The sequence below is a fragment of the Pseudochaenichthys georgianus genome, chromosome 8 (assembly GCF_902827115.2).
Source record: "Pseudochaenichthys georgianus chromosome 8, fPseGeo1.2, whole genome shotgun sequence".
NCBI lineage: Eukaryota > Metazoa > Chordata > Actinopteri > Perciformes > Channichthyidae > Pseudochaenichthys > Pseudochaenichthys georgianus.
In genome coordinates, this window is record NC_047510.2 from 7716485 (window position 1) to 7735241 (window position 18757).

The 18757-nt window shown below is 40.9% G+C and overlaps 1 protein-coding gene across 1 annotated transcript in view; it reads left to right on the forward strand.

Moving 5' to 3' along the window:
* The window catches only part of tmem104 (transmembrane protein 104), a 110275-nt gene that overhangs the window by 67732 nt on the left and 23786 nt on the right, over positions 1–18757 (forward strand). The window contains 1 exon segment of the mRNA XM_034089322.1: positions 18053–18146. Coding sequence (XP_033945213.1) covers positions 18053–18146 — 94 coding nt within the window.

The window sequence follows — 18757 nt, forward strand, 5'->3', positions numbered from 1 at the left end:
TTTACTTTAGTGGTGTGTCGGTCACGAACGAGCCGTTTTTTTTTTGTTTGTTTTATTAAGTAATACAAGACAGAATGATATGATGATCTCTGCCCTACGGGTGCTCCGTGCATGCAGGCAGTGACATGTAATATCCAAGGATTAGAGACTGTTGGATGCTGCTGTTTTGAGCATTGCAATATATTTATTTTCATTATGTTATTTATTTATGATTATTTTTAGGCTCAGCAAAGATTTGTTGTCAGTTTGTATAGGTGTTGCTATCTGCTTTTTTTTAAGCGTGGTTCTACAATCCGAGAGTTACAAGGGTCTGTAAATGCAATGAAAACAATTGGCCACAGCAAATCATTTATATTAAAAATTGAATTTTTACTTTTGAATACTTCAGTAAAAAAGATGTATTGAATAATTTAAGTGATATATGTGTACACATATACATCATTAGTCAAAACAGGGCTACATTTGATTGAATTATAAAAGGTATATTTCGCAGATAAACCTATTAACCCCGCCCCCTTAAAAAAAACGGCTCTTTTGAACGGCTCTCGCAAAGGAACGGAGCCATAAGATCCGGCTCCCTTCAAAGAGCCATAATTCCCTTCACTACTTCACTTAATCAGCAGAATGATTACTTTTAAGTGCTTTTCTTTTTAACGCTGTAACAATGGAACATATCACTAATTCCCAATAATTAATAAACCTGAAGCGGCACTATTTTCAGTTTGGAATAAAGATTAAAATCCGAAACAAATGGCGGGGGATCTTGGGACCGTAGGGATTGGGAATAATAATCTGTTTTTTTCTGTTGGATTGTGGGGGGAAGATTATCAGGGTCCAGGCTGGACCACCGCATGGCACCACAGGGCACATTTCTCTGTAGGGTGACCTTTGCTCGCCTTCTGGGACTTCTATCATTGACCTTCTTTTGCAACACCATCTTAAATCAACCAAACTGAGCAGTGGTTTCACAATTCTCCAGTGCCTGACAGCTTGGCAGTCATGTACAAAGCGTTCATTTGGCTCTCTTGGATATCAATTCTGCTACAATGACGTCCAAGGGCTTGAGGACATCTGTGCCATCACAGTATTTGGCCCACACTATTAAAAAGACCCAAAATATGTTGATTAATTACTAAAATGTGAACGGACGGTCAAGGGTTGATTTACTTGGATGAAGAACCAACGCAGCACGCGGCTTCAACGAAATGCTCACATATGGGGCCCTTATTGAGACCAGTGGATTGGTTTGTGAGCTTTGAGTGACGCAATCTAATGCCAATTAAATGCCTCTATACTCTCAGAATTCTGTCATCCTTGCAAATCCAAAACACTGGTCTTTATATACTTTGAAAGGGATTGACAGCTACAGCCCGGGCTGCCAGTTGATGGTGGGTTTTCACCATTATTGAGATCATTCACCATATCTAAACCCCCGTTAATCTCTTATTCTCAAATTATAACCTTGCAGCGTCACAGACTGCGCTGGAAAAGTTTTTGAGAAATGATGTTTTTTGTAAATGTGTTTAACTTTTCCTCTTAATAGAAAGACATTTGAGGATGACATGCAACAAAGGGCTTGTGCCTGACTCAAGCTAGGAATTTTTTGGTTACACGGTCATGTCAAGATTTCAAGGCAGGAAATATGGCAATGATAAACTTATTTCCCAGGCTCCTCCAACAATGCAGGTTAATATATATATATATATATATATATATATATATAGGATATAAAACCAATAAAATATTCCAAGAAATAACAGAATAATGCAGGTTAATATATATATATATATATATATATATATATATATATATATATATATATATATATATATAGGATATAGAACCAATAAAATATTCCAAGAAATAACAGAATAGAAATAAAATATGTAAGATGTGCATGTAAATACAAATACAATGGAAATAGTTCAAGAAGAGTCTATATACACGTAAATGGAATATGATATATAGATAAATAAATTGCAAGATGCAAACAGATGAATGTTTATGGAGGCACTTAACAGAATTCCGGTGTGTAATAGTCTCTGGCCTGTGGGATGAAATTGTCTCGGAATCGGGTGGTTTTAGTCCTGATGCTGCGGTATCGCCTGCCAGACGGCAGCAGACAGAACAGTTTGTTGCTGGGGTGATGTTTTTTTTGGTAATCCTGTGGGCTCGGAGTAGAGGTCCTGCATGGATGGCAGCTCCATCCTCGTGGTGTTCAGGGTCCTAAACCTCTTAGTCATGATGCTTTGTTGTCTGGTGAAAATGGTTTTGTTAACCTACGAAAAAGAAATTTGGCAAAAGCAATGCTATATTTCCAAACCCCCTATACTTAAAGGTCCCATGTCATGCTTTTCTGGTTATTACCCGTCCCCTTGTGTGTTATGTAGCTTTTTCTGCATGTAAACGGTCTGCAAAGTCACAAACCCTCAAAGTACACCCTGTAGGGAATAAAACTCTAACACAGAGAAGACCTGTCTATGCTGCCCCAGAACGCCTCGTTGGACATTTTTATTTTTCCATTTTGCTCTTCCGGGAAAGGTTGACGTCACTTTACACTTGGAAGCTACAGAGTTAAACGTACAGTCTTTCGTCTACATTTTGTATGAGGCCTGGACCCTTAAAGAGGACATATGCTCATTTTCAGGGTTCATATTTATTTTTCTCTCTACTGGGACGTGTCTCCATGCTTTAATGTTCAAAAAGCTCTATTTCATACTGCCTGTGCTGCAGCACTTCTTTTCACCCTCTGTCTGAAACCAGAGCCCAGTCTGCTCTGTTGTGATTGGTCAACCGTTTAGATATGTCCCGCCACTTAGCCTATCATGTACAATGTGATTGGGCACTGGCCAATAGAAATGCAAGTGTTTTATAGTGATGTCATTATGTTAGAGAAGTGAAACATTGAGTCCAATGGAAGCATTTCATAAAGAAGCAATGTACATTTTGAAAAGCAATACACAGCTCTGGAAAAAATTCAAAGACCACTGCAAAATTATCAGTTTCTCTGGTTTTTACTCTTCATAGTGTTTGAGTAAAATATCTACTGACAACATTTCTCTGTGTTGGAATGCAACAGACACTGGGATGGAATGGCTGCCATATGTGTAGAGATTGAGGTAAAAATGTTGGAATGGTCCCTTACATTTTTCCAGAGCTGTATTATATGTCTGTATATTAATTCCACTACAGGAGAGACTTTGTCTTCTGCAATCAGGCAGAAAAAAAATATCTGCGTGTATCAGTTTTGCATCATAAATGCCAGAATAAGTTAGATGTTAGAACATATTGGCATCTTGGCAAAAAAATCGAATGTTGTGATTCCCTAATATTTTACACAATCAGTTAGATTTATATCAACTTAGTAAAATCAGCTAAAATATGCCTTTCCATTTGTATTACTCTGCTGTATAATAAGGAGTTGTGCTTATGCAAAAACTAAGAGTTTTGTTGAGGATACTTTTCTGTTTGCACTCACCACTGCTTGCATTTTGTGCAGATTTTCTTTTTTCTTTTCTTCTGTTGGAAGCTTCCTGCATCCGCTCCTGGCTAATTATAAATCATGGGACCGTCATTTTTGTAGATAAAGGTTTTTGCCATGATAACATTTGTATGACCTCCTCTGAACAGCTTGGCCTTCCAACAGCAAGCCCTTTATATTAGGGTTGCTAGGCTGACCATGATCAAAATCGATTATTCGGCAGCCCTGGCGAATAATAATCGATTATTCGACCGACCCCCCGCGGGAGAAAAAAAAAAAAGAAAAGGAATTCCGTTGTTTTCTTTACTGGAACATGTTTAACAGTACAAACAACAAACAAGCATGTCATCACAACGACGTGGCCTTGAAGTGAAGTTGGTAATGGCCGGCTGTGCTGCGTCTTTCTCTGTAACCTCTTTGGCTTCGCACTCAAATGCGAACGCATTGTTGAGGTTGAGCTGTGATAGACCAACGTCTTTTCGCAGAGCTTGCATTTAACTTCCTTTGGACTTGTAAATTCGAAGTAGTTCCACGAGGAGGAACTCTTTTTACCTGCCGCTTTGTTCATCTTTAGTCGCACGTGTGAGGGAGAGGGGGGGTGGGGGCGCGGTCGATGTGTAGCGTGCTGCAGCAGCAGTCTGCTCTGCACGCAGGCTTCCTCCAAGTTTACAGTAAAACAAACTGGTGGTGTGACCAATGACCATTTACAATTATTAATACTATTACTATTATTAGCATATATATATTTATATATTTTTGGTTGAAACTAAGCCAGAAAAAAAAAAAAAAAAGACATAAAAAAAAATATATATATAAATAAATCGATTTTTAAAAATAATATTCGATTATGGAGAATGTAGCGAATATTCGAATAATCGCTGGCATCCCTACTTTATATGCGTTCTGTAAAGGACTGAGTGGCTTTATAGCATCACAGGCATGGTTATACTCTTTTTTCCTATTGTTTGCCAATGCGACTTCATTCAGTTTCCTCTAAATAGAGGTAGATCTCAGTTTGTATCCATCACTGCTTTTGTCCCCTTTTGCAGTTTCTCTCCACAGACTCACCACATCTTATGTTTCACTGAAGGGTGTGATTGCAACAGGCAAGGTGGCTGTTGCTCAAAGTGTTGTCTCATACAGAAGAGAAGAACTGTCTGATGAACGTCTTTGTTGTCAACAGTGAAATGGTCGTAGTTGATTAGTGGGCTGCAGCAAAGAGGAGGGGAAGGGGGGAAAGGATCTAGCCAAAATTGATTCATGCCACTTTTCTCCTGACAGAATCCGTTTTAGTTTATTGAGACATTTATTAAACGTAGCATGAAACGTAAGCACTTTCTGTGGCGAAGGAACGAGAAAGCAGATACAAATCTGAATGTCGGCCTAGCAAGCAAGATTGGGATGAAATTGCTAGAAAAGCCTGAACAAAGTATTAAATGAATAAATGCATTGGAACCAAGTGTCTTTCAATCCGTCCACGATATGAATCTCTAGTTACATTCATCTCTTTTTGTGCTGATTTATGCCCCTGCTGAGGTGGACCAGGGATAGTAGTTCTTAGAATGTACTTTGTGATATTAATATAACTGCTGCTGTTTGAAATAGGACAACATCGAGCAAATTTAGCTGAATGAGTCATGCTTTCAACTATCGTAATATTTCGCACATGAAGGGATGAATGTGTTCTATAATTTTACACATCAGGAAGTCTGAAGTGCAAAACAAATGCCCTCCGTATCGCAGCAGCATGTATAACCGCAATCATGTTAAGCTCTCAGCACCAACATTATGGGCCATTTTGCATCACTTCCACAAAATCACATATCGGGGACCAACACAATGGCATTTTGACAAAACAGTTGTGCTAAGAAGAAGCAATCTACATGTGTTGATGTTCCTCACTGTTTGATTCCTCAGTTGTTGAAGTACAAAGCCCAGTATATTCAGAAAGATCGTTTTTAACAAATAAAAACAAGATTCTGGGTTATATCCAGTCTTGGGGAGTAATGGATTACATGTACCAGGAATACGTAATTAGGAAAAGAGTAACTGTATTCCTTTACAGTTAGATAAAGAAAGATATCAATTAGATTACTGTTATATTTTCAAACATTGGGGATGACCAGCAGGAATATAGTGCTACTAAAAAGAGAGAGCATATTGTGTTTTTGATACTACATTTCTTGGTTTCTTATTTTCTAATGTTGTGTTTATTTGCATTTGCAGTGCTGTGGAACAGTGCACAACCTGAATTAATTAATGCAACAGGCATACTTGGAGGAGTGTTGACTTAAGAAAAGCAAGAGGATCAAATTCCTTTTGATATTTTCATTTAAAACTACTTGGAAATAAAGGGTTCTTCAGTATTATGCTATATTCAAGAATGTATCTTCAACTAGCACAACCTTTTCTTCCTTGTTTGTCCCTTAGCAGAACATACTGAAAGTGCACAATGGCATTTTTCTTTTTTAAAGGTGTAAAGTGTGATCTCCTGTTGGCCGTGTTTCTAGGGACTCTACCAGTCTTTTGCCCTGCTCCGTTTGGTCATGCCAACTATCCGGGGCTGAGTCACTCTACAGCACATGGCATCTGATTCCTTTATAAACGCCCACACACGCTTCCTCTTTTTTTTTCCATTCCCATGCTCCCAGTCATAGGCCCAATTCCAATCGGGCACCTAAACCTCTCCCTACCTACTTTGACTCTGTTCGGTTGAGGGTCCGCAATATTATCTCACACCAATAAGCGGGAAGTGGAATTGTGTAATTAAACCCTCCAACAAGTCATCAACGATGGCTTACCATCACCCTTTATTGAGCACTTGCAACAGCGATTGGAATCCTTAATGGGAAATCAACCAATCATCAATCAATAAAATACAAACATTTATCCCATGCAAAAATTAGGTTTTATGAAAGTTACACCATATTAGAATCAAATAATTGTTCATAATTATACAGTAAACATAAGTTGAAGTAAAAGTGTGCAATAAAAGTCCTTATAACCAGGGGTGCACATAACTTTTTGCCCTGGTTCTCAAAGGAGCACCTGGAGATGGTGCTTTGTACGCATCCTTAAAATGAAATAAACCGGACCTTTTGAGGGGTACTTGACTTTATGAACGGGGTGCGCTAGTGAGCACGCAGCATGGTTACTGTGCGGAGTGCATAAAGCAGACCCTTCACGCGATAGCGAGGGGTAGAGCGAGGGATCGGAGATGCCGTCGTGCTCGCGGACGGATTAAAACAATTAAACCTAAATAGCTCGCGAATTATACTTTGGCGGCCGTTAATATACCTGGGCGGCCCGCCCAAGTAAAGTCTGTGTGGGAAACCCTGCTATCTTACCAGTTCTTATGCAACTCGCATCTCTCTCTCTCTCTCTCTCTCCTCTCTCTCTCTCTCTCTCTCTCTCTCTCTCTCTCTCTCTCTCTCTCTCTCTCTCTCTCTCTCTCTCTCTCTCTCTCACAGGATGTCTTCCACAGCACAGGGGCCCTCTGAACACTCAGGCTCATGGTAAAGGCATGGTAATGCCAACAAAGAGAACGTTAAAAACATAGTTGATGGAATCCTTGTTGAAGGAAATGTTGGATGAGATGGATAAGTTTGCCGAACAGTCCAGCAGCAATTGATGGAAACATTGGTGTTGATCCTAGTGCAGTCATGTTTCTGTGAGTTACATTAAAATACACACTTCGTTTTTAATCTCCACTCGATCCGCTTTTGGCTTCATGCGCCACTGAGCACATTTCAGAGGAATTAATGGGGCTCCGACTCCGACACTGTATCCAATCCTTTTCTGTACCCTCTTCCTTTTTCCAGAGGACTAAACCTACCGTCTCTAATGTGGGAGAACATACTTCCTCTGATGTTTAGTTGATGTCCTCATTCCTCATGTCCAGTTAAGAGACCATCTTGATGATTTAGCTCATTAACTTCAGGTCTTTTACACATAGCATTAGGGAAGCCAGCCATTTCCCCAAGAAGTTAATGGTTTTTGAATTCCACATCACAGTGAGTCTGGTTTTAAAATGATAAATGTTAAAGTAAATCTAACGAAACGTATAAAAACCCACAATTGTAGGAATTTTCAGAGTCACTGTGACTCACTTACTGTACTTACTTTACGTGAAAAACCTATTAAGTCTAGTCCACATCTTTATAATTTCTCACACAACACAAATTGAGTTGTTGCTGGCTGAGATCTATTGCGGCTGTTGAGGAGCCCTTACCTGGGATTGATTTTTCTTCTGTGTTGCTCTTTGATTGTGAGAAACATTTCCTGGTAGTAATGAAAAAAGCGGAACACGATCTGTCTGTTGTCTTTGTTGGTTGGCTTTCTCTGTAATGAATAGGGATGCACTATATTGGTTTTTTGAAACCGATACCAATACCGATACCGATAACTTCCTGCTTCTCAAGACCAATACCGATAACCGATAAAAACGCCACTAATTATTTTAACGCGATTAACGCATGTGTATTTTTTGTCCTCGGCCGCCCCGTAGTTTCAGAGCGCATCGAGTTTAAAATACCATCTACAAGCTGATGCTGACAGCCCCGCTCCTGCTGCCTGCTTGCAGCAGACCACACTTCCACGCTCACCGGCAGGCAACGACTGGCCATCTGGAGGACCGGGAGGGTGTGTGTATGTGTGGCCCGAGCGAGAGAGAGACCTTACGTGCATTGTTGTTGTTAGCATCTGGTGCTAGCTAGCTGCGCTAACGGATATAAGGAGCTGTTTAAATGAAAACAGAGGAGCGACATTTCGCCACAACTGCGCCGAGCACTTGACTTTATGCAGGAAGCCAGACAGTGGGACATTGTACGAAAAGTCAGCACACTCAGCACGGATAGTGCGCAACATGATTGCAGCGTCCAGGCAGCTCCGGTTCGAGCATATGCCTTGAGTTGCAAAACTGGCAAACTTCTTGCCTTTTTCAAAAGCCTCGTCGATAGATAAAAGCCCCAGTGCCTTTGCAGCTGGCTTTGGATTTGCAGCTGGCTTTGGATTTGCCGCTAGTTTAGCAGCGCAGGCGTCTTCGTACGCTTTTAACACACCATCGTAGCGATGGCGATGTTTCAGGTGACTGATCAGGTTCGAAGTATTGTAGCTCGTTGCCTTTTTCCCTCCTCGTGGAACTTCTGCATTACATTTGTTACAAATAGCAAGCGAACTTTCCAACTCTGAAACTTTGAAATAGTCCCATACCACCGACGACATGTTTGTTTACTGTCCTGGCTTCACGGCCGCACACCATTTACGTCACAGCCAGGCATGAGTTAGGGAGCGCTGGATTTGTGAAGAACTCCCCTCTTCCTAAACCACTAATACCACAGTACTGGCAAAACGGGAGGAGCCGAGTGAAAAACAAGCGCCCCTCATCCCAATCCACCCACACCGCAGTATTTTTTTTTTTTTTTTACCCAAAAAATATATTGTATATTATCGGGGCTATTAATACTTGTATCGGGTTTATCGGGATGACGTCATAATTCCTAATATCGGGCCGATAACTATCGTGCATCCCTAGTAATGAAGAAAGTGTTGCAGTAATTTATATTCCAAGTGTTCTTGTGTTGCCCTAGTTGTTGAGATTCACTTGAGCAGTCTATTGTCCTCAGGCTGTTGTTTGGTATTGAGTTTTATGGGAAGACGTAAGCTCTTGGAGGTGCAGACTTGATTCATGAGTGGTCCAGAAACTGTTGTGAAATTCATCAGCCCTTAGCCCTCAGGGATATTACTATCTCGGCCCCACCGGGCTGGATTCTGACCTGGCATTAAGATCTGTCTCGTTCAGCTGATATGTAGCCTAAGTATCTTAAAAGCGTTACAAATGGACTATCTGGACTTTTTGACCACTGAATGTTCTCCTTCGCTGGAACAAAGGCTACGAAGTGTATTCAGACCCATATGATTGGTTAGCTGGCCGGCTCTTTTGTGATTGGTCAACAGCTTTTAGAGGTCTTATATGTGTCGGAGCGCTAGCCAATATAATTGCTAGTATTACATAGTGATGTCCCCACTCTGGAGGGATCTCAGCAGACTATTTACATTTACCAAAACCTATAACACGCTACACGGAAGGGAGACTCAAAAAGCACAATAGGGCCTGTTTAATTCCCCAAAATGTTAATTAATTCAGTTTGAATGCTGTTTTGCTACCTCTAAAATAAAAACAATTCTGAGTAACCACAGTAGATGTCACTCTATTTGTGTATTCTAAACATTGTTAAGCCCTTTGAGAATGAAAACATTTTGTGCTACAAACTATTTATGCAAAGCGTAGTAACCTTGTGTGAAAACTGATGCACTATACATAATATAAAGTAGGATTTGTAGATAAACACGTATTGTTCTTAAACTAAGACATAGGAAAGATTCTGAATTCAGCTCTGGTATGGGCAGGTAAAGAAAAAGGACTTTCTAAACTGTTTTTATTACATTTTCTACAAAAACAGATCTGCAAATCTGCCAAAAAGTCACCATATAATGCTAAAAACGTTAAACATTCCAGCCCAAGAAAATATTAAATCATAATAATATTTATGGATTAGAGACATACATTTTTTGGTGCTATTATTTATTCTTTAGGAAAAGTATGTGCAAGATGAGTATAACAGCAACAACAACAACAAAAATAGATTATATTAGAGCTTAATAATTATTATAATAATACATTTATTTTGGGGGCTGTCTTTCATAACACCCAAGGACACCTTACAGGGCATAGGGGCAATATAGGGAACAATTAAAACAGTGGATTTAGTGAAGTATCAGCCGGGGTAAGACAAGACAAACAACAGGAAATGGACTATAGAAGGACACAAAAGGACACAGGGTACAGTTTATAAAGAAAATGCCAATTTGAACAGGTGGGTTTTGAGTAGGGTTGGGTATCGTTTGAATTTCCACGATTCTGATTCCGATTCCGTTTCTACTTTACGATTCCGGTTCTTAACGGTTCTCAATTCCGATTCTTTGAGGGGCAGGGTAAACAAATGATACATGCTTCTTCCACCAAAAAAATGTATTCGAGAAACTTTTACACAGGTTAGTTTACAGTAATTGTACTCCTGAAGGAGGTCGGTGATGTAGATGGGCTCAAGGTTATGGAGAGCTTTATAAGTGAGTAGAAGGTTTTTGTAGTCAATACGGTAGCCAGTGTAGCTGAGTGAGAATGGGGGTGATGTGGTCGGATGAGTTGGTGCGGGTGATGATCCGGGCAGCAGAGTTCTGGATTATTTGCAGTCTATTGAGGAGTTTGATGGGAAGGCCAGTCAGAAGTGCATTGCAGTAATCAATCCGGGATGTGACGAATGAGTGGACCAGGATTTCAGTGCTGGGTTGGGACAGAGATGAGCGGAGTCTGGAGATGTTCCGAAGATGAAAGAAGGCGGTATGGGTGATGTTTTTTATGTGTGGTGCGAATGAGAGGGAGCCGTCCAGAATGACACAGAGGCTTTTCACTTGGGCAGCGAATGGTATGGGGAAGCCGTCGATGGTGATGTTTGGTGCTGGGGTGTTATGTGACTTGGTGAGGGTGGATTTGGAGCCGATGAGCAGGGCCTCAGTTTTGCTACTGTTAAGCTTCAGGAGTTTCCTGCTCATCCAGCTCCTGATGTCCTCAAGGCAGGTGGTGAGGGAGGTTGGGGGCAGGGCAGTGGTGGGTTTGGAGCAGTGGTTCTCAAACTTTTTCATACCAAGGACCACTTAACCAATAAAAAAACACTCGCGGACCACCTAACTCCAAAAATATCCAAAAACTAGGGCTGTCAAACGATTACAATTTTTAATCAGATTAATCACAGCTTAAAAATTAATTAATCATGATTAATCACCATTCAAACTATGTCCAAAATATGCCATTTCTTTATGTATATTGTTGTGGGAATGGAAAGATAAATGAATGAAGGCGGATATATCCATTTAACATACAGTATCTATGTTTATTATAAAAAATGTCTGCGTGTCAAAATGAAAGACAGCCCACACACCTATCAATCATCAAACCGTGGGGTCTTAATTCATTACGTGTTGATTTCTATCAACGGGTGAGTACTTCAGGAAAGTCGACAGGGGGGGGGGGTGGCTAGTGGAGTACTTCGTGACCACAGAGTGTGAACGTTGTGATCAGCTGTTTTAGCGCAGTTCTCCAGTGAAGGGGGGAGTCTCCCTCCGCAGCCGGTTGGCGTAGTTTTGGCACAATTCCGTTGTACAGACCAACGTTAACAGCAGCCCCTGTGCGCACGGAGACCGACTCTGTCGTCCGGTGATCTAACCGCCTTCTGGAAAAGCTTCACAAGTACGTCGGTACGCAAATGCGCTTTGTGACACAAGTGACGGTACGCATTTCAGATTACGCACATAACCTGCGTACCAGTTATGTGCACCCCTGTACTACAGCAAAAGTATTCTCCGTCGGGACTTCCTGCCACAACACCACGCCGTTATCTTGATTCTGATTGGCCAGAAGACATTATCAAAGATGTTCTATTGAGAAGACGATCACTACGTGACAAAAGTTTTCAAAACCGTTTCTGGTCTTCGGTATTTCCAGACAAGTGGCTACTGAAATCAATCTTACGAACTGCTGTCTGTGCAATTTACTCTGCGAGTTGGCAGACTTTATTTTGCTTACTTTAACATCATTTTTCATGGTGGGGCTAAGCCATTTCTTGGTATGGGTGTAGCCTACCCCAGCCATACCCTGGCGCTGCCACTGGCAGGATGTATGGGGCGGGCCATTCTGCACATGCGTTAAATGCGTTAAATATTTTAACGCAATTAATTAAAAAAATTAATTACCGCCGTTAACGCGATAATTTTGACAGCATTACCAAAAACACATCGTTTTTTACAAATCGCCTGAAAATGGTACAAACAAGTGGCAACATGTGTGATGAAGGTGTTTATCTGGGCTATATCATGCAATTGAAAGTGAAACTTAAGCTCGTTTCATTGCTGAGATATTCCCGCGAGAGTGCGAAAAACTTAAATACATTTATTTATTTCAAATGTGAAATTGTACCAATATACTCACGGACCACTAGGGGGCGCTCACGGACCACCAGTGGTCCGCGGACCACACTTTGAGAAGCACTGGTTTGGAGGAAATGTAGACCTGTGTGTCGTCAGCGTAGCAGTGAAAATTAACCTCATGGTGACGGAGGATTTTGCCCTGGGGGAAGAGATATATGATGAATAGGAGTGGACCCAGTACTGACCCCTGGGGGACACCCAGTGAAATAGCACTTTCTTGTGACTTGTGATTACTGAGTTGTACAAACTGTTGTCCGTCAGTGAGGTATGATGAGAACCAGTAGAGTGCAACAGCAGTGATCCCAATGCCAGCCAAGCGGTCCAGGAGTAGTGGGTGAGAGATGGTATCGAATGCAGCGCTGAGGATGAGGATGGTGAGAAGTCCGGCACGGAGGAGGTCGTTGGTGATTTTAACCAGGGCTGTTTCAGTACTGTGTTTTTTGCAGAAACCAGATTGGAAGGGATCATGGAGGTTGTTTTTGTCAAGATGGGACTGAAGCTGTGCGGCAACCACCCTCTCAAGGGTCTTGGAAATTAAGGGTAGGTTGGAGATGGGCCTGTAGTGGTTTAGATCGGCTGGGTCAGTACCAGGTTTTTTGAGGTTGGGAGTGATTGCAGCCAGTTTGAGGGAGGTGGGTACAATTCCAGAGGTGAGGGAGGAGTTAATTATGTCAGTGATCATGGGTGATATGGCTGGTAGGCAAGCCTTGACCAGGGTGGTGGGAAGAGGATCAAGCTGACAGGTGGTGGTTTTAGCTTTACGGATGAGCTCTGAGATGGTGTATTCCGATGCTGGGGTGAAGATGGAGAGGGAGCTGATGAGTGATGGACCAGTGGTAGACATCCAGGGTGGATCACTTGAGGAGGTGCATGCTGAGGCCAGCTCTAGGTGAATGGTGTTAATTTTGGAGTGAAAAAATTGCAGAAAGTCAGTACATTGGTCAATGGAGATATCTGGAGGGAGGGTTTGAGAAGGCTGAAGTAGGTGACTGACTGTGGAGAAAAGAACTCTGTTGTTACCAGTGCTGATGAGGTTGGCGTAATATGAGGATTTGGCATTGGAAAGCGCGTTCTTGTCGAGGTGAAGATGATCCGAGTACATTTGTGTGTGAACTGAGAGTCCGGTGCTTTTGCACAGCCGCTCCAGTCGGCCGCCAGTTGTTTTGAGCGTGTGTTAATATTTTCCATATTTGGTCAACATGCCTCAAGAGCTTCTTCAGAAGAACCACACAGCTTTTTTTTTTACCAATGAATATAGCCTTAAATATATCTGTCATGCTTTCATTGACAAAGTGATCTTTAATCAAAATGGCTATTGAGAATAAAAACTGTGTTCTGAAACAAAACATTTATTTTCTTCTTCAGACACATCTCTCTTCATAATGCTTCATTCATTACCGCCAATAGGTGTTGCAGATTTATGATTTGGCCAGCTGTCACCAAGATGACAGCTGGTAATGCTTTAATGTATAGACCTGCAGGCATCATCATTATTCAGCAGAATTAAATGCTACGTTTCTTCCCCCTTTCACCTCTTCCTACAGATACTCCAGCTGCACAACTGGAAGTAATATCTCACTCTTGCTGTGTCCGAAATCACTCTCTTGTTCCCTCATTAATTAGATCAAACATTGGACGCGCTCTATAGGATGCTGTTGGACACCTTCAGATACTTTTAAATCAACGTTTTGAACCACCAATACTGATTTACAGCATAGATGAGCAAATTTAAAAACAGGCTCTCACGATGGACTCAAATTTGAGTTTTGTACCTTGTACATTATCCCGTTTTTTACACAGCTACATACTAAACTAGAGAATGCAATTCCTGAAGAAATTGCAATTGGGAATGCTTTCTGCTGATGCGGAATTGCTATGCTGAAGTGTAATGTGTAAGAAGAAAGTGAAGAATTTAGATTGAAATGATACATGAACACTGGGGGCTTGAATGTGTGATAAGAGAAGAAAAGAAAGTAAAAAGGCTTGGAAAAGCAGCAGAATATTTGAACTGCAATTTTTTTTAACCAACTTGATGGCGAATGATCTGTCGCCATGCCAACGGCATTTGATGACATCCCATAATACGCTTAGATGCGTTGATGGCTGCATCGTTACCAAACCTGTGAAGTTTTGGGCCGTTTGGAGCATTTTCACTGAAGTTATGAGAAAACCGTGTTTCATGGTGAGCATTGTGTTGCCATGACAATGGCATTTGAAGAAATCTCAAAACTGTCCCGTAGATGTCTTCACGGCTGGACTGTTAGGACACATGTGAAGTTTGAGCACTTTTTGAACATTTTCATAGGAGTTAATGTATAGCGACATCGTCTTTTATGGCGAGGGATGCGTTTCCATGGAAACGGCATATGATGACACCCCATAATTGACGTAGAGCTGTTGAGGGCAGGACCATTAACCATTATCTGAAGTCTGCTGCTCTGAGCATGTCAGTTGGAGTTATGACATCATCGTTTCTATAACACAGGTGTTTATATTTGAGCTAACGAGGTGTCCAGAGATCACAGGTTTCCATTGTTCTGAATGAGAGATAAACCTCTTACATGTGAAAGTTTTGTTGAAGAACCGTAACAGATATCGGTGAAATTTCAAAGCGTGAAGCATCTCAAGGACCTTGAGTATATGAAGTGTGCTTTTTGTGTACTTTCGGGTTAATAATGTGGCCTTTTTGGCAGATTAACTAAATGTGTGTGGCTGCTGCTGTGAGGAAATATCAGCCTGAAATTACAATGGGCTTTAATGGAGACATGTTGTCACTTCATGCCCTCAAGAGGCATTTTGTTTAATTATTTTTTGCTTAATTATTTGTCATTTTTCAAGCTACGAGATGTTTTCCTACGTTTGTCATGAAAAATGATGTCTCAGGAATGTAGGGTTTGGGAATTATGGCAGTTTAAAAAAAAAAAATGAAGGCAAATTTCAAGATTTCCTACAGCTGTGACATCACGCACTCTAGTTAATGTTAAAATCTGAAGAAGGCCTCTGTACCAAGGTCTGAACAATGTTTAATATCTCTAAAAGTAAGAATCAGATTGAAAAGTTGTGTTACACGAATAATGTCAGAAAGATGTGTAACATTTTAAAGTTGCAATGAAGTTTCTGAGTGAAAGTATGAAGCAACAGTTAGCAGTTGAAGTCGCATGAAGATTGTTCAAGTCTGAAGATTTTCTCCATTGACATAAATGGTTAAAAATGTGATGAATGATGGGATGTATCTCTGGAATTATGAAAGTCATGAATGATAAAAGTAATAGCACTCGATTCCCGACCGAGCTGAACGTTTTGATATTCGAACGGAGTTTCTGCGATGTTCAATGTGGGAAGAGAAGACCGGCAAAATAACGGGCGGAATAAAATTAAAGAATTTTGTGCGTAAAAGAACAGATAGTGAGAATGCTGTTAACAGCATTCCCACTAAATAAATCAACAACTTGACGCTTACAATTGCTTCAAAATTATTTTATTGATTTAAAAATGATCGTTCCGCTGTGACTGACAAAAATAGTGCGTAACAACAGCTGGAACTTCGGCGACAGTAACGTAACTTAAAACGGCAGCACTGATTGAAGTTTTTCTGCCAAAGCTGATGAAAATTGCTTAGCGTCCTCCTTAGCAATGGTCTTCTCTCCCTAGCAGCGATCTGCTTAAAAAAATAGCAGACCTTTTGAATGTCCATATTGACCAATCAGAATCAAGTATTGAAATAAGCAGTGTAATAATGAAAATTGTTTGCACATTGGCAAACATGAGTGCTTAAAATATTAGTATGATATTATCATGGGACATTCAATTTGTATTTATATTTATATATTCCTGACTGATTGATGATTCATAGTTATGAAAACTCTGAAAGATTGTTTTGCAATGTTAAAGGTTATGCCAGGTGCATTTTGCCTTTATTTATTAGGACAGATTGGAATTAGGGGAAAAGAGGTGTACAGTATGACGTGCTACACAAGTTGGGATGCAGTCATTAGGCATGTGCTTTAACCACTCAAATAATACAATGTCCAATATTCTTATATTCAACTTGCATTACTGGCTTGTTTTAAATGTTTTGGTCTTTCTTTATTACTACCATTATGCATCAAAACAACGAGGCAAATTCCATGTATGTGAAACCCACTTGTCAATACACCTGATTTCACACACTGACCTGAAGGCTTATCCTTACCTCACACTGGTGTGTCTGGATGGGTCCCTGGTTGAAACCCTGCAGGCTGCTCCAGATGACATGGCACACGAGTGACTGCCCCTGAGATCACATGCCACTCAAAGTGTGCAGTCAGACCTAAGAATGTCAGGCGAGGAGGAAGAGGAGGAGGGGGAGGCGTGAGGGGACTGATGGAATTGGAGCTACAGTAGCTGGGACTGTGTCTGATTGCAGCTCTTGATAAAGAAAAGTATCTGATCGGCAATCAGAGTTGAAGGCTGAGAGGATTTGAACATTTTTGGTGGACTGTGGATTGGAGCAGCTCTTAATCTGGTCGTCTATCTTTGAGAGGGCTGATGGGATTGTGACACCTGATGTGTCTCCACTGGCCTTTTAAAACCACATGTCAGGGAAGTAAAAGTAACACAAAGTGGGATAATGTGACAATGTTGACGGCAGGTTGTTTTTCCAATGTATTGATCTTTGTTTAACCTTTAAAATGGTAAAAAATGGTTAATCACAATTTCTTAATGACAAAGGAAAAGCCTTCAAATAAATAGTTTTCTGCAAAAGTAAAAAAAAAACTAAACAGTAATTTTGAGTAAATACAGTCTCAGAAACCTTTTGATTACAAATAATGTCAATTGTAGGATTGTACACTTCATGATAATATATACGCATTTATGCCGTCAAGGCATTTAATGACATTTTACTGTTATTTTCCTCGGTTTTTCAGTGTTTCTTCTCTTATTATTAGATAGTAAAGAAAGGTCATCACTTCAAACCTGTTTTCTTACATGAAGATGCATTTGTTTCCCGTCATCCCTTTGTATGATAATTACCTCCTAAGGGGATTATTTTTCCGCTGGGTTTCTCTGTCTGTCGGCCTTTAAAGAATTTACATCTTCATGGATCTTGGTGGAAGGGTGTGGCATGGGAAAGAGACAAAACCATTACATTTTGGATGCATCCAAATGACGGGGGTGATACACAAAATATGTTCCACTTGAAGATTTTCAAAGAGTTACAGACTGGAAATATTAACTTAATGCTTCCTTGAAAAGTCATAGAAATCTTTGTTTCACATTTCATCATTTCAGAAGATCCATTCATGTATTTATATATAAATACTGAAAAAAATGGCGTCAATGCTGTTATTGCATTAAAGCAATAAGCCTTTTAACACGCCAGAGTCAGAGAAATAACTTCTCAACTCTGTCAATAGGAACATCTGAGGAACATTTGAACGCAGCATTGGTGTGTGTTCTCTGAGTACCATTCTAGTTAAAAGGGGAATTTAAGCCGTTTTGAATTATATATGATTGTAATCAAAATGTTTTCTCTGTCCCTTCCTGCAGTCCGTCTTCACTCTTTTTTTGGGGCCTTTCATCTTCTTCAATGCCCAGAAGACCAAATATCTCCAGATTCTCACCTCACTGATGCGCTGGATTGGTAAGAATAAACTAATCCTCACTAACACTGAGTACTCAGTTTACATTTATTTAAGTTGTCTTTTATCCCTTCCTCCCTCCCTGCCCCGGCTGTGTGGCTGCTGCTCCCAGGTCTGTCCATCATGGTTGGGTCCTGCTCTGTGTCTTTGATTCCCATCTCCTCTCATTCCTCAGCCTGACAGGCTTGACAGCCCGTCCCAAGCTTGATTGGACCGTCACTCACAGGGCGACGGGCGAAAATAAACCGCTGGTCCTGGGCCCTGCTGTTAAAATCACAACACCACTGAATCGTGGCGCACTGCCGCTCGCTAGCCCGCATAAACAACACACAATCACAGCAGCATCCGTATTCTGCCCCCCGGCTGGCTGGCTAAATTACACCGGGATTATTGAGCTGCACCCTCGTCCATCTTTACCCTCCCATGGCACGTTACGTATTTGACGGATTTTGTTGCTTTTGCTGAACTCTGATTTAAGATTACTCCAAGGCTTCCTCCAGATTCAAGTGATATGACAAAAAATGGCATGAGTCCAGTGTTTCCCCTACAGTATATACAAATAGTGGCGGCGCAGCGCCGCTGCTGAAATATGCGCGCTGCTGCTAGGGGGGCG